The 16348-nt window shown below is 46.2% G+C and overlaps 1 protein-coding gene across 2 annotated transcripts in view; it reads right to left on the reverse strand.

Moving 5' to 3' along the window:
* Window positions 1–15170: 15170 nt before the first annotated feature.
* The window catches only part of LOC308097072 (microphthalmia-associated transcription factor-like), a 50115-nt gene continuing 48937 nt past the window's right edge, over window positions 15171–16348 (reverse strand). For both annotated transcript variants that reach the window (XM_080444664.1, XM_080444663.1), the window contains exon 10: window positions 15171–15602. In XM_080444664.1, the coding sequence (XP_080300790.1) occupies window positions 15246–15602 (357 nt within the window). In that variant the 3' untranslated portion in view covers window positions 15171–15245. The remainder of the gene's footprint in view (window positions 15603–16348) is intronic.

Genomic DNA, 16348 nt, shown 5'->3' on the forward strand with positions numbered 1-16348 from the left:
AAAACAATACCTCTATGAATAATAAATTCTTCATGAAAATACCAGCGTTTGTCTTTGATAATCGTCTATATTTAATAATCATGTGTTTAATGATCATCTATAACTGTCCTCCCAGCCTGTGCACGCAGGATCTACAAGCTCATGGCTTGTACATGAGCTTGCAGATCACACAGAGTGCCCACTATGAGCTTGTAGATCAAATATTTTTTAAAGAATCTTGACATTTTGTATACATTTGTATATGTATATGAATAAATATGAATAAATATATTACGTATGAATAACTATATATATTTTTTAAAGGCGAAATTTTTTTCAGGCATGCAAAAATCACTGTTTTGAATCCAAATAGGTCATTATTTTGTGTGAATCGTGCAGATCTGTTTTTTTTTTGGGGGGGGGGGGGGTCGTGTCACAAATAGACTGTAAAAGGTTGGTTATAAGAAGGATGTTGTTGTGGACTGGCGAAGCCCTGGGCATTTTTTTTCCCATTTAATTTCTCTTTTTGTTTGTTATTCTTTATGGAAGAGATCTCTGATGGTTAGACCAAAGAATGGGACAGTTAAAAGTTGACAAACTCGACTCACTCAGCTACAGACTATATGTTTTATGTTTGTGATGAGAGACATAATACCACAACAAACCACATCTATTAGCACTAAATGGTAAATGGTGCATTTATCCAAAGTGCTTTACATAGATTGTGCATTACATTCACACACACATTCATACACCGATGGCAGAGGAAACCATGCAAGGCACCAACCTGCTCATCAGGAGCAATTAGAGGTTCAGCGTCTTGCTCAAGGACACTTGTAGCTGAGGGTTAATGAAAGGACTGTATATGGGGGAGATTTGGCACCTGCCCCTGTTTGTCGGTTAGAACAAATGGACACAGGACCACCACCTTGGTATAGTTGACTTCCACTTTACTGACTTTAGTGACAGTAGAATAGTATGACAGTCTGACAGTATGGTCTGGAATACAAAACCAAAAACACACACGTTCATATTCATGAAAAGCAACACTGTACCAAACTAACAAATTAGCACAAAGTACAAAGTACAAACAATGACACAAAACTGAATTAAATAAAGAACAGAAGCACAAACCTACAACATAAAGTACTCACTTATCAGGAATGACACATACTGCACAGAGAGGTCTGCTCTGGAGGCAAACAAACTAGACTGACACTCTGGGTCATGTTAACCTGAACACAATAAATGATAATTGGAGTAGGCTGGCTTCAATATCCAACTGCCCAATAAGGCCCTCCTGTCTGTTAAGGAACTGGCATGATACACAATTAACTGGAAGTAAGAACACCTTAATCATTAGTAATCATTATTGGCAACACCTGCATAGCCTTTCTTACAGCCGCCCCCAAATGTATGAAGTACATTTGCTTCTTAGAAAGGCGGCTAGGTGGGATCCGCTGAAACAGCAGCACTGTCCTCTGTTCCCTCTGGGACGGCTGGCAGGACAACCAGCCTGGACACTGGTCTTGTGTAGACTTTGTCCTTGATCTTGACATCTGCAGATCTGATACGCCCATCAGCGCTAGGATGCACCTCGGTCACTTGTCCGATAGGCCAGAGTGCACGTGGGAACTGTGGATCCACTAGCATGACCACCGCTCCTTTCCCCAGGTCTGCAGATGTGTTGTGCCATTTCTGGCGGCCTTGCAAACTGGCAAGATACTCCCTGATGAATCTAGCCCAGAAATGGTCCGCCAGGATCTGGCTGTGTCGCCAGCGGCGTCGACTGAGGATCTCAGTTTCAGGGTAGACTACCTGGGGCAAGGAGCCATCTGGCCGCCCCAGTAGCAGGTGGTTAGGAGTCACAGGATCGGGGTCAGCAACGTTGGAGGGTACATAGCCCAAGGGCTTTGCGTTAAGTATACCCTCGACCTCTATTAAGACAGTCCTTAGGAAGGGGCACGGTGGCGCAGTCGGTAGCGCTGTCGCCTCACAGCTAGAAGGTCCTGGGTTCGATTCCCGCCGGGGACGCTGTGGGCACTGGGGGGCGTGTCTTCTCCTCCGCGTCATCAGCGCCCATACCCTAGGTGGGGTTGGCGAAAGGGCCTACTCTGTGTGGAGTTTGCATGTTCTCCCCGTGTCTCCTAGGGTAGTTAATACCCTCACAAAAACATGTAGTAATCCTGGTCACTATACCGCCTCCCCCATGACAGCCGGGGCGCCTGATGGAGGAGAAGGGAACTGGTTGGAATAACGTGTTCCTTCCACGCGCTACGTCCAACCAGGGAAACTCCCCCGTCAGGTGACAAGAAGGTCAGTTGGCTCTCATGCCTGAAGGAAGCATGAGCTCGGCCCTGGCCTCCCTACTGTGGGGTGACAGGTGTAATACTGGTGTAGGGCTGGTGTAGTGCCCAGGATCACTTAGGAAATTGGCACCGGGTGAAAAAAATGGGTTACAAAAATCGCGGGATAAAATTTAAAGTTAAAAAAAAAAAAGACAGTCCTTAGGACCTCCTCTGTCACAGGCTGTGCACCCACTGTGGTATACAGGGCTGTCTTAACGGATCGTATTTCCCTCTCCCAGGTCCCGCCAAAGTGGGGCGCTCCTGGGGGGTTGAATCAAAAGGCTATCTTCTTCTTGGCAAGAAGCTGCTGCCATTCGTGAGACATCTCAGCGAAAGCGGTCTGTAGCTCTCTCTCTGCTCCCCGGAAATTGGTGCCCTGGTCAGAGAGTAACTCTGCGGGCGTCCCTCGGCGGGCAATGAATCTCCTCAAAGCCATAAGGAAGGAGTCAACATCGATGTGGGTCAGGATGTCTAGATGCACAGCCCTGGTTGTCAGACATTTGAAAATGATCCCCCATCTTTTTTAACAGCGTCTCCCGATTTTGACCTGGAAGGGCCCAAAGCAGTCCATCCCTGTTGAATAGAAGGCCGGCTTAAAGAGTCGTAGACGAGCGACTGGCAGGTCGGCCATTTTGGGGACTGTAGGTCTGGCTTTCCATCGTCGGCAGTCAACACATGTGTGCTGGAAGCGACGAATGGCTTCTCGTCCCCTCAGAATCCAAAATGCCCGGCGGATTTCTGCGAAAACCCGCTCCGGTCCGGGGTGGCATAGACGGCTGTCATAATCCTGGATCAGGAGCTTAGTGACTGGATGACCTGGATCCATAACTATGGGGTGCATGGTGGACTGCTCTAGATCCTGTGCCCGGCGCAGTCTCCCCCCAACTCGGATGATCTCACCCGCCTCGTCCAGCTCTGGGGACACAGTGAGTAGCCTGCTGTTAGAGGAAACAGACTTTCCTGCTTTGAGAAGACGCAACTCATCTGTGAAGGTTTCTTGCTGTGCCTGTTTAAGGATGAGATACTCTGCCTTGCGGTAGTCGTCGGCAGTTGGATTCCTCCCTGGTCCTCCTGGCCCAGACACCTCTTGCGCCGTAGCATCCAGAAGCTCCTTCCAGGTGTGATACAAGCTCTCACTTGCTGCAGGGGAGTTGGCTACTGCTGTGGTTGTACCGCAGAAGGTGGCCTTGCGTAGCTCAGAGGCATCCTCTTCTGCATTAGAGATTGGCTTAGTGGGCCAATTGTCTGAGCTTTGGAGGAGGAATGATGGTCCATGGCTCCATCTGTTGGGCTCAGCTAGGTCCATCAGGGTCTTGCCCCGTGTGATGTCGTCCGCCGGGTTGTTTGCGGAATTGACATATCGCCATGAATGCGGTTCTGTTAGCTCCTGGATCTCGGCTACCCGGGTGCCGACGAAAACCTTGAAACGACATGACTCAGACTGTAGCCACATCAACACAGTCATTGAGTCGGTCCAAAGGGTGGTGCTGTCAATCTTCAAGGTGAGCTCTTTCTCTAGAAGCTTCGCCAGCTGGGCTCCAGTCACTGCAGTGCAGAGCTCCAATCGGGGTATAGAAAGCTGTCTCTTAGGAGCCACTCTAGAACGGGCCAGAAGGAAGGACAGGACAATTTTACCGTGGCTGTCTTCAGTTCTGAGGTATGCAACTGACCCGTAAGCCTGCTCTGATGCATCCCAGAACACATGTATCTGTCTAGTAACACTGGAGATGTCGACCTCATCAGGGACATAGGACCGGAGCAGGGTGATGCGAGGCAGGATCTGCAGCTCCTCTTCCCATTCCTTCCAGGACTGCAGCAACTCCTGGGGGAGGAGTGGGTCATCCCAATCTCGCTGCTTGTCCCAGAGCTGTCGAAGCAACATTTTTGCCCGGGTGGTGTATGGCATGATGTATCCAAGGGGGTCATACTGGGACGCTAGCACCTTGTATACATTCCTCATTGTTAACACTTTGTAGTCAACTGGTCGATGCTTATAGCCCAGGGTATCGCTCGGGGCATGCCAACTGAGTCCAAGGGCAGATTCGGGGGAGGTTGACTTCTCTTGAGCTATCCATAGCTCACTACTGCTGGACCTGGCCTCACTTGGTAAGTGACGGATGGTGCTTGGATCGTTGCTCGCCCATTGACGAAGGTCAAATCCTCCCGAGAGCAGTAGTGTCCGTAACTTATCGACCAGGTTCTTGGCCTCCTCCGGAGTCGGCAGGCTCTGAAGGCGGTTGTCGACGTAGAAGCACTGTTCTACCGATAATCGCACATCTTCGTCAGGACTGCTATGGTCTAAGACATGGCGTTGCAGTGCAAAGGTGGCACAGCATGGGCTACATGTAGTGCCAAACGGAAGCACTTGCCACTCATAAATATCCGGAGGCTGTTCTCTTTTGAGGTCACGCCACACAAACCTCAGCAGTGGTCTATCTTGGGGAAGCAGGCGGACCTGGTGGAACATCCCCTTGATGTCTCCACTGATGGCGATGGCATGTTCACGGAACCGCAGCAATACTCCTAACAGGGAGGCACCAAGGGTGGGACCGGGAAGCAGGCATGCATTCAGATTGAGACCCCGGTACTCATGGGAACAGTTGAATACAATGCGGTTCTTATTGTTGTGGCTCACCATATGATGGGGATGAACCACGACTCCCCTTCTGGAGTGGGTGCCTCCGGACTCAACTTAGCCACCACACCGGCCTGGATCAGCTTGTGGATCTCCTCACAGTAGGCTGAGGCAAGGTCAGGGTCTTTACTGAGACGTCTCTCTGTGCTTCGCAGGTTGGGCATAACCGACTCTTGTGAGGCCTGTAAGAAGGGCATGTCTTTGCAGCGCAGGAGTGGGGTTGCATAGCGGAAGACTCCGTCTACCTCCACCCGTGTGGTTTTAGTGTCCAACATGTCCAAAGCTGCTTTGTCTTGCCTACAGCGGGTCACAACCTTCTCTGTCCTATAGGGGAGGACATCTGCCTGCCAGAGCTTCTCAACGTTGCTCAGTAGTTCAGGGGTTTGGGGCAGTAGGGTGGTGAACAGGCACTGCTGTGGGCGGATATGCCGCCCCATCAACTTCGTAGGACCCTGAAGAGTCCAACCCAGTCTGGTTTTAACTGCGGCTGGCCCACCTGGCGGTCCCAGTCTTACTGGCTCGATGGGCGTAACGAGGTGAGGCTGGTCAGTCCCAATGAGTAAGAGAGGTCTGGCATGCTCAAAGGACTGTAACGGGAGGCCAACCAAGTGGTTGTACTGTTTCTGTAAACTCTTAACAGGGTATGAGTGGTCAGCTAGCCCCAGGCGTTCTGCTGTAAAGGCACCCCTGATGGTGAAGCGACTCTTGCTGTTAGAGGCAGGGGAGATGTGGAATGAAACTGATGCACCCTGCAGGGTTTCAATATCCTGCCGGATGGTCCTCAGGTCTAAGTTTTCTGGGGTTCCATGCAAACCGAGCTTCCTTGCAGCTACTGAAAGGAGTATGGTGCGCTCCGAACCATCGTCCAGGAGGGCGTACGTGTCCAAACTTTTGTCTCCAGAGTGCAAGGTCACTCTGACAATTTTCAACAAAACTCTGTTGCGGTCAGGTGGACGGTCCAGATAAAGCACGTCAGTGGTGGTGCTGACCAGACCAGACCAGACATCTTCATTATGTTCTTCCTTGGGTTCTCTGGTGTTCACCTCGTGCAAGACTTCCAGATGCTTACCTTGGCAAATGCCACAGGGTTTCTTGAGGTCACACTGTGCTGCCTGGTGAGACCTCCCACAGCGCCAACATTTCCTTTGGGCCCTGATCCATTCAGACACCTGGTCCTTAGACAGTGCCTTAATGGCAGAGCACTGGCTCAGATAATGCTGATTATTATCGCAATAAGGGCAATAGGGTTTTCCCTTGCTGCGCTGGTTAGCAGGGCCACATTGTGAATTTGTGGGTTGTGCCTGCTCGGGACTCTCCTTAGATCCGTGTAGGATGGTGGTGGCTCTCTGCTTCTGGAAGCCTGACTTCTCTGTAGTGTTAAAGGACTGTCCATCATAATCACGACACAAGGCCTCGTATTGCAGCCACTCTGAGAAGTCTAACAGCGTGTGAACAGCACTTGGGTTACGGAACATGGCACGTCTGAAATCTGCTCTCTGCTCAGGTGGTAACTTGCTCAGGAGGCGAGCTACATGGGACCCGCAATGTAGCTCTGCTTCGCCGTCTGGACCCAGGGTCCTAAGCATGCCCACTAAGGACCGGACCTGAAGGGCAAACTTCTCAAAGGCGACATTGTCCCCACGACGAAGGTCTGGTGAGTCCATAACACTGGCAATCCTGTGCAGAGCAATTTGGTGGGGCTGACCATATTTCTCGTTCAGAGCCGCCATGGTGTCTGGTTGGGAGAATTTAAATATGAGTCTGCAACAAGTCGGGCCTCCTCAAGCTTGAGGTGATCAACCAATATTTGGTAAAATATTTAAATATTTAAATAATTCAGTCCCTTCCAGGGGTAGCAGGTTTGCTAGAGCCATCTTTAGCCGTGCAAATTCACTGGGGTCTCTGTGACTGAAGTGGGGAATGGTTGGCCTTGGCCCTCTGTAGGCTGGCTCGACATTAGCTATGAAGCCATTGGGAGATTGAAGGACAGGTGAACCAGCCTGCCTCAACCGCTGAGGCTCGTAGGCTGTTGGGGTCGTTGGCTGCAGAGCGGCTGGCTGAGTATACGGCACACTGTGGGGGCGTGTTGCAGGCTGAGGAGGTGCCTGAGTATACGGCACACTGTATGCACGTGTCGCAAGCCAAGAAGGTTGAGTATACGCCACACTGTAGGGGCGCGTTGCAGCCGAAAACCTGGGTGGAGGAAGTGACTCAGACCGTCCTACATTCAGGGACTCCAGTTTCACATGTGGCGTCTGCGGGTGAGGGTCCCTACGAGGTAGCGAACCCTGTCTCTTGATGGCTGGTGGTTCTCTGCTCTGGTGAGGAACCACATTGGCTTGGTCCTTTACGACCCGAAGCTCAGTCATCAACTTCTCCAGTATGTCTAATACTGGTTCTACGGGTGTTGGAGGTTGTCTCACCTCTTCTGCATTCGGCCATGGAGATGGGTCCTGCCAGTCTTCCTCATTATCCTCCATTAGTTCCGCGTCTGGAGGTGGAGGTGGCCACTCTGTGGGATATAGGTGTTGGGCGGCAGGTTGCTGGGGTGGAAGCGACTGTGGCTGTGTTTGGGGAGCTGACCCTGCCTGCTCCAACTCTGCAGGAGGTAGGTGTTGGGCGGCAGGTTGCTGGGGTGGTTCGGTGTTGTGGACGGACACCATGAACCTCTTCATCTCCTCTTTAAACTGTCGAAGCTCTGCCAACTCTACCTGCATCGCTCTGTGAGATTGATGTAACCTGCCATTCTCCCTGTGAATCTCCTCCATCTCTGATAGGTATTGCACTGGACGTCGTCTAGGCCTCCAGTGCTGCTCGAAGGGAGTGGAGTGTTCCACATAATCCTCCAGGGGCTCTTGCTGCCGACGGTAGGCTAGCTGTGGGTCAGAGCGAGACTCCATTTGACTGGTAATGGTCTCCTCCTGAGAATAGACCCACTTATCTAAAGTAACATCCCATCTGTGGCTGGTGTCTGAAGGGTCATGTGTATAGGTGAGGGGTGTCATCCTGGCAGCTCCCTCTGGACTCGGGTACCACTCCTCTTCGGGCCCCGATCTATACTGTGTTGAACTAGGGAAAATTGGGGCAGGTCTCCTTCGGTTGACATGGCCTACCTCATAGTCCTCAAATCTAAGAGGTGGCTGGGTCAGCCGCCTTGATCGGACTATTGGTTCTGTATCTTCTTCATGGTGGTCCATAATGGGGCAGGGGTAAGTGCCACTATCCGGCTCTTGGGACCAAATTGTAGCTGAGGGTTAATGAAAGGACTGTATATGGGGGAGATTTGGCACTCGCCCCTGTTTGTCGGTTAGAACAAATGGACACAGGACCACCACCTTGGTATAGTTGACTTCCACTTTACTGACAGTAGAATAGTATGACAGTCTGACAGTATGGTCTGGAATACAAAACCAAAAACACACACGTTCATATTCATGAAAAGCAACACTGTACCAAACTAACAAATTAGCACAAAGTACAAAGTACAAACAATGACACAAAACTGAATTAAATAAAGAACAGAAGCACAAACCTACAACATAAAGTACTCACTTATCAGGAATGACACATACTGCACAGAGAGGTCTGCTCTGGAGGCAAACAAACTAGACTGACACTCTGGGTCATGTTAACCTGAACACAATAAATGATAATTGGAGCAGGCTGGCTTCAATTTCCAACTGCCCAATAAGGCCCTCCTGTCTGTTAAGGAACTGGCATGATACACAATTAACTGGAAGTAAGAACACCTTAATCATTAGTAATTATTATTGGCAACACCTGCATAGCCTTTCTTACAACACTTTTACACTAACTCTGGAGGAGCGCCCCAGCCCGGGATCGAACTGGGAACCTTGCGGTTCTCAGTTAACATAATGTTAGACAGTAACATAAGCTTAGACAGTAACCTGTACATTAGTAGCCTAATGCCAAGGTTATTTTTTACAGCTAAACATAGTGTAGCGACTCTGGTCTGACTAGACTATTGCTTTACAACACGATACAACAGCTAAGCTGTTCTGTACATTGTAAAAAAAACAACAACATAAAAAACATATTTGCATAATTTAGATTTAATTTAATTTTGGCAACATACTTTGGCAGTCAACATGATGATTACATTCAGACATAAATATTGGTCGCAAAAAAACATTAGTTCAGTAAAACATTCAGTAAAATGTTGAGATCATTGAACAAAACCTCCTCAAGAAACTGGATGGTTAGAGAGTCCACTGGGTCTTAGAGTCCACCATGTTTCACTCTGCTCTGTCAGTCCTACTGCTTCCTTAAGGACCTTGCAGGTGTATAGTGTGTTTCTTATAAGGACTTGGCAGGTGTATAGTGTTTCTTATAAGGACTTGGCAGGTGTATAGTGTTTCTTAAGGACCTTGCAGGTGTATAGTTTGTTTCTTAACGACCTTTCAGGTGTATAGTTTGTTTCTTAAGGACCTGGCAGGTGTATAGTTTGTTTCTTAAGGACCTGGCAGGTGTATAGTTTGTTTCTTAAGGACCTGGCAGGTGTATAGTTTGTTTCTTAAGGACCTGGCAGGTGTATAGTTTGTTTCTTAAGGACCTGGCAGGTGTATAGTTTGTTTCTTAAGGACCTTTTCAGGTGTATAGTTTGTTTCTTAAGGACCTGGCAGGTGTATAGTGTTTCTTAAGGACCTTTCAGGTGTATAGTGTTTCTTAAGGACCTGGCAGGTGTATAGTTTGTTTCTTAAAGGAGTAGTTCACCCCCCAAAAAAATACGTATTTTCTATCATTGACACACCCCATGGAGCCTTGAACTCATGGAGTTATTTTACTTTTTGTCTCATTCCTGAGCCAATAATCTGATGACCGGCAGAGAGACTCAATGGAGACTCGATTGAGTCTCTGCCGGTCAGGAATGACAAAACAAGTTCAAGGCCTCATGGGGAGTGATCAGTGATTGATAGAAAATAAGTATTTTTTTGCCTGAACTGCTCCTTTACCGTCACTGAAACTACGACTAAAGACTCTAACGCTCGCTTTCTGCTACGTCACACCACGCATGACTCAGCAGAAACAGAGTTTAAGGCACTAAACCACGTTGCTACTGCAGCTGTTTATTTACTCCTCTTTATATTACTTTATTTATTACTCCTCTTTATATTACTTTATTTATTACTCCTCTTTATATTACTTTATTTATTACTCCTCTTTATATTACTTTATTTATTACTCCTCTTTAACATTACTTTATTTATTACTCTTTACATGGACTTCTTTAAAAACAATCAAAAATAGCAGATATTTTTCTTTGTTCGCCAATAGTCAAAGTATAAAATATGTTTAAAGTGGTTCAAATGATTGTTTATTGATGCTGTATATTAACACATTTTGCTGGGGACCCCCTGTTACCTCCTCAAGGACCCCTGGGGGTCCCCGGGCCCCACTTTGTGGATCGGCTAGGGTAGTTCACGTTTAAATAGACATAGATAGGTCTTTAAGTGAATGATATTTCACTCACTCCCCACAATGCATGTTGTGACTTCCTGTGACATAAAGTGACCAAACGTCCAAGACGTAACAGGGTGACATCATTTTCAGGTTAACTCATTGACTGCCATTGATACTGCCCATAACTATGGAATGGATTATCGCGGCTTTTCTCTGATTCTATGAGACCCCCCTACGTCTATGAGACCCCCCTACGTCTATGAGACCCCCCTACGTCTATGAGACCCCCCTACGTCTATGAGACCCTCCTACGTCTATGAGACCCCCCTACGTCTATGAGACCCCCCTACGTCTATGAGACCCCCCTACGTCTATGAGACCCCCCTACGTCTATGAGACCCTCCTACGTCTATGAGACCCTCCTACGTCTATGAGACCCTCTACGTCTATGAGACCCCCCTACGTCTATGACACCCTCCTACGTCTACGACACCCTCCTACGTCTATGACACCCTCCTACGTCTATGACACCCTCCTACGTCTATGAGACCCCCCTACGTCTATGAGACCCTCCTACGTCTATGAGACCCTCCTACGTCTATGAGACCCTCTACGTCTATGAGACCCCCCTACGTCTATGACACCCTCCTACGTCTATGACACCCTCCTACGTCTATGACACCCTCCTACGTCTATGACACCCTCCTACGTCTATGAGACCCCCCTACGTCTATGAGATGAGACCCCCCTACGTCTATGAGACCCTCTACGTCTATGAGACCCCCCTACGTCTACCCTCTACGTCTATGAGACCCTCCTACGTCTATGAGACCCTCTACGTCTATGAGACCCTCTACGTCTATGAGACCCTCCTACGTCTATGAGACCCTCTAAGTCCTCCTACGTCTATGAGACCCTCCTACGTCTTTTAAAGCGATCACCGGGTGGATCGTTGTGATTTTTGGGTGGTGTGATTTTTGAGCGGTGAAACCGCCCCTATATGTGAGTTTGGACATCGACATTCGATTGCACCCCCCCAACCCTGCGCTGTGATTGGCCACCAGTGTACCCCCTAACCCTGCACCGTGATTGGCCAATCACAGTCTATTCAGGACTGTGATTGACAGTCAATCCCATAGGGACAGAATCCTAACTCAAACTGTGATCCATCATACAATAGTTTGTATGAAAACCCAAATATAATAGTTGGTAGAGTCTTAGATATAATTATAATATAATATAAAAACATATTATTATCCAGTGTTTCTGACCATGACAACAACGTAACAACAGTCTCCTTATATTCCTTGGCAACACAAACATCCTGAATGAAATGGATTGAACGTTTATAGCATAACGATGGCATAAACAAAACAAAACAAAACACAATAACATAAGAAATGGAAAATGGACAATATCAAAATAAAATGTTCTTCATTTAGAGCTTTTAGGTTAGCTCTTACATCAATATTTTAAGAATTGTACTACATGTGCTTAACCATACTGTTTAGGGCACATTTTAAACGTAAAAAAACAACAACATTTCCACACATTTTTGTTAAATCCTAGCTAATCTACAAGCTCTCATCTCATGGCTTTGTGACGCGTTGAGAGTTTGAGTTATTTCCTGTATTTGTGCTTTAGGACAAACTATTCAGGGATGAAATGGTTAAATAGTAATACTATGTATTAATTAGATTGTATTGATGATTGAATGGTTTGATCCAGTATGACATCGATGTTGTAATGATGACTATGTATGCCACGTACATATCAATGTAAACATATCAAAGTATTATATCAAATAATAAGGAATAAGGTTTAATTTGTATTAACGTTGACATTCATTTACTTCATGCTTCTGGAGGTAGACGTTCTATTTGAGTTTAGCTTTAGATTCCTCAAATCGCTTTAGATTCAAATCGATTTCTCAAATCTTGTTTAGTAACAGATTTTTAAAGAATAGTGTTTTTTTTGGTTATTTGTTTCCTGTAATAAGCATGGTGTTTATATTTAATAAGCATGGTGTTTATATTTAATAAGCATGGTGTTTATATTTAATAAGCATGGTGTTTATATTTAATAAGCATGGTGTTTATATTTAATAAGCATGGTGTTTATATTTAATAAGCATGGTGTTTATATTTAATAAGCATGGTGTTTATATTTAATACGCATGGTGTTTATATTTAATAAGCATGGTGTTTATATTTAATAAGCATGGTGTTTATATTTAATAAGCATGGTGTTTATATTTAATACGCATGGTGTTTATATTTCAAGTAAGGGGAATGTGTACATTAAGTGTGTTATAAATTCATCTATTAAATTGCTCAAAGTGATCAATGTTTGCCGATGGAAAATGTTTCAAGTGGAAGACAAGTAGTAGATAATTCAATAATTGAGGACTCTGTCTCTGCTGTAGTAGAACAATGTAAAACTATATAAATGATAATATAAAGTCCAAAACAACTCTCACAGTGTTAATCACTGATGATCCAGGATGAACGGAATGTTTTAAATATGGTTTTGATCTGGTTAAGATTGGTCTTAGTCAAATATTGGCTCAGGGATGTGACACAAACTAAAAAAAAGTATTCCTTTAATATTCAGGGGCCTGTTATGCACTATTAAATCCACGTCTTAGGCGGTAATTAGGTCATAACGCCACCTTCTTATGTGCAATCCCTATTATGCAAGGTGTGCTGAGCGCAAACACTTAAGTAATAAGACTCACCAGCATATTTTACGCATGGGGGAGTGTACACAAAGACGTGTGAATTTAATACATTCTCTGGCTCTGATGTGGCTCAGCTTTGGCTTTTCAAAATAAGTCCCTGGATCTTTACTTGGAGGAATGAAAAACACTTTTATTTTGTAAGGTCCATGAAGTCATCTGATTCCACGCAGCATATATTTTTGTCCAGTAGGAGGAGTCTAAAACAAGTAGGAGGAGTCTAAAACAAGGTTGTTTCTTACAATAAATACGTTATGTTTTAGTGAAATGACATATTTACACTGTTTACTGTGATTTATCTTCTGTGGCTTCATGTACGATAGTTTTCTTTAAATAGGATTATGTTCAGCCTCCGGTACGATAGTTACATGTTATTAAGGCAACGGCACGTTCAAGTTTCAATCTAAGACACAAAGGAGTGTAAAGCACTAAACACATACATAGATCTATGATTATGATTATTATTCATTCTATTATTGCTATTATTGATTTAAAAACAGTGATTATTACACCTCATAATATCTATATACTTCTGACCATGATTTATATAACTTCCCTAAAGAAATCAAACATAATCTGTGCCTCTATTTATCCCATGATAAAATGCATCTTTTTTTTTAAATGTAAAAAAACATCTACTTTTCAGCTCATTGTCATAAAAAAGAAAAACATTTGATAAAATGGTACCAACGTACTTTTAAAATCAGTTAGAATTAAGGTTCAGGGCTTTAGAAAAGATGCTGAATGAAGGACCAAGGTGAGTGGAGTGCCTCAGAGCTCTAAATTGGTGTTTTCTGTTTTCTGTTGTTGTTGTGGGGAAAGCTTTTGCCGATCGACAAGCTCACAACACGGCGCGTTGTGGCGTTTTGTGAGCTTGTCGCTCGGCTATTTTCTGCGAAAGCTTTCCCCACAAATACAGCCGTTATGGTCACACAAAGCTTTCCCCACAAATACATCCGTATTTGTGGGGAAAGCTTTGGCAGAAAATAGCCACTGGGTTTTAAGTGGTTAAATTCATGTAAACACACATCAAACTATTGGAAGGATCAAATCCTGAGTGTTCATTTAACTCTGTGACAATGTGTACAAATGAAACCAAATGGACCCGTATTTGGCCACGGACCCCCATCTCATAATATGTTGTTCCAGGGACCCCCATCTCATAATATGTTGTTCCAGTGACCCCCATCTCATAACATGTTGTTCCAGGGACCCCCATCTCATAACATGTTGTTCCAGGGACCCCCATCTCATAATATGTTGTTCCAGGGACCCCCATCTCATAATATGTTGTACCAGGGACCCCCATCTCATAATATGTTGTTCCAGGGACCCCCATCTCATAATATGTTGTTCCAGGGACCTGATTCCAGTTACATTCGATGTTCGCTTTAAAAATATATATATTCAAAGGTTTGCAAAAATGTTCATGATTTTTCAGATATAGCAGATCTACAAGCTCATAGCGCGACACTCGGTGACGCGCTATGAGCTTGTAGATCTGCTATTTTTGTGGTTAAAATGATTGTGATGCTATATTAATGTATTACTGTTCATACAATATGAACTATGAATAACTTAAAACAACATGTATAAAGGATAGGCATAAATAATATGCCTTTTCCATCAAACACTATGAAATACTTACAGTGTGTTTATGAGGTGGAATAAACTAAACTAAACCATATTAACACATGTTGCTGGGGACCCCCTGGAAACCCCCCAAGGACCCCCTGGAAACCCCCCAAGGACCTCCTGGAAACCCCCCAAGGACCCCCTGGAAACCCCCCAAGGACCCCCTGGAAACCCCCCAAGGACCTCCTGGAAACCCCCCAAGGACCCCCTGGAAACCCCCCAAGGACCTCCTGGAAACCCCCCAAGGACCTCCTGGAAACCCCCCAAGGACCTCCTGGAAACCCCCCAAGGACCTCCTGGAAACCCCCCAAGGACCTCCTGGAACCAATGGCCCAAACCTTAAAATGAACTGAGTATTTTACAGTGTGTGTTACCATGACAACCGGCACAAACACTCAACAACAGGACGGAAGGATGGCAGGTGGGAGGGGCACCCGGGTGGGAGGAGCCACGGGGTGGTTGGGAGGAGCCATCGGGTGGGTGGGCGGGGCTAACACTCGTCGTCGTCGTCCTCGCCGTCCTCCATGCTGCCGTCCTGAGACGCGTCGGGCGACACCGACGACAGCAGCGGGTCGGCCACGCCCCTCACAGGCGATTGGTTGTCTTCCATCAGAATGTCGTTGAGTTTGGACGACGCCTTGTGGTGGGGGGCGTGGCCGTGGTCTGGCTCCAGGGGGTCGGGGGTCGTGCAGGTCAGGTGGTACGGGTCCTGGTGACAGTCCCCGCCCCCCACCGAGGGGGGGGGCTCCTTCTTGATGGAACGTCCAACCGGCTCTGAGGGGGCGGAGCATAGAGCCACCGACGAGGCCACGGCCAGACCGTGAGCGCGGGCCTGCATCTCTAACTCCTATTGGACGAGAAAACTGTGTTAGAGCAAATCCTATTGGACGAGAAAACTGTGTTAGAGCAAATCCTATTGGACAAGAAAACTCTGTTAGAGCAACTCCTATTGGACAAGAAAACTGTGTTAGAGCAACTCCTATTGGACAAGAAAACTGTGTTAGAGCAACTCCTATTGGACAAGAAAACTCTGTTAGAGCAACTCCTATTGGACAAGAAAACTGTGTTAGAGCAACTCCTATTGGACAAGAAAACTGTGTTAGAGCAACTCCTATTGGACAAGAAAACTGTGTTAGAGCAACTCCTATTGGACAAGAAAACTGTGTTAGAGCAACTCCTATTGGACAAGAAAACTGTGTTAGAGCAACTCCTATTGGACAAGAAAACTGTGTTAGAGCAACTCCTATTGGATAGACAACAGAGTCAGAGCAACTCCTGAACATCATACTGATAAGAACCAGTATGCGCGCGCAGGTCGGCACCAAATGAACCCCACCGCTCATAAGATGCTGTTAAAGTGGTCACAGCCTCACGTGTAAATATGCATCACATTAAACTTTCAGATGCTGTTTTTCTCCCAGTGTGGAGGAAGAATGCTTAGGATTTTTACTGTGATCTCTCGCTCTTGGTTTCTGTTGTGTGTAAACAATAATAACAATTCAAAGCAGTTTTCCCCCAAACCCCGCCTCCAGTGTCTGTCATAAGAACGGAGGGAGCGCTCTATGATCACGGCACCAGAACCTGCTCTTGCTC

Source organism: Gymnoscopelus braueri (assembly GCF_963280865.1).
Source record: "Gymnoscopelus braueri genome assembly, chromosome: 12".
Lineage (NCBI taxonomy): Eukaryota > Metazoa > Chordata > Actinopteri > Myctophiformes > Myctophidae > Gymnoscopelus > Gymnoscopelus braueri.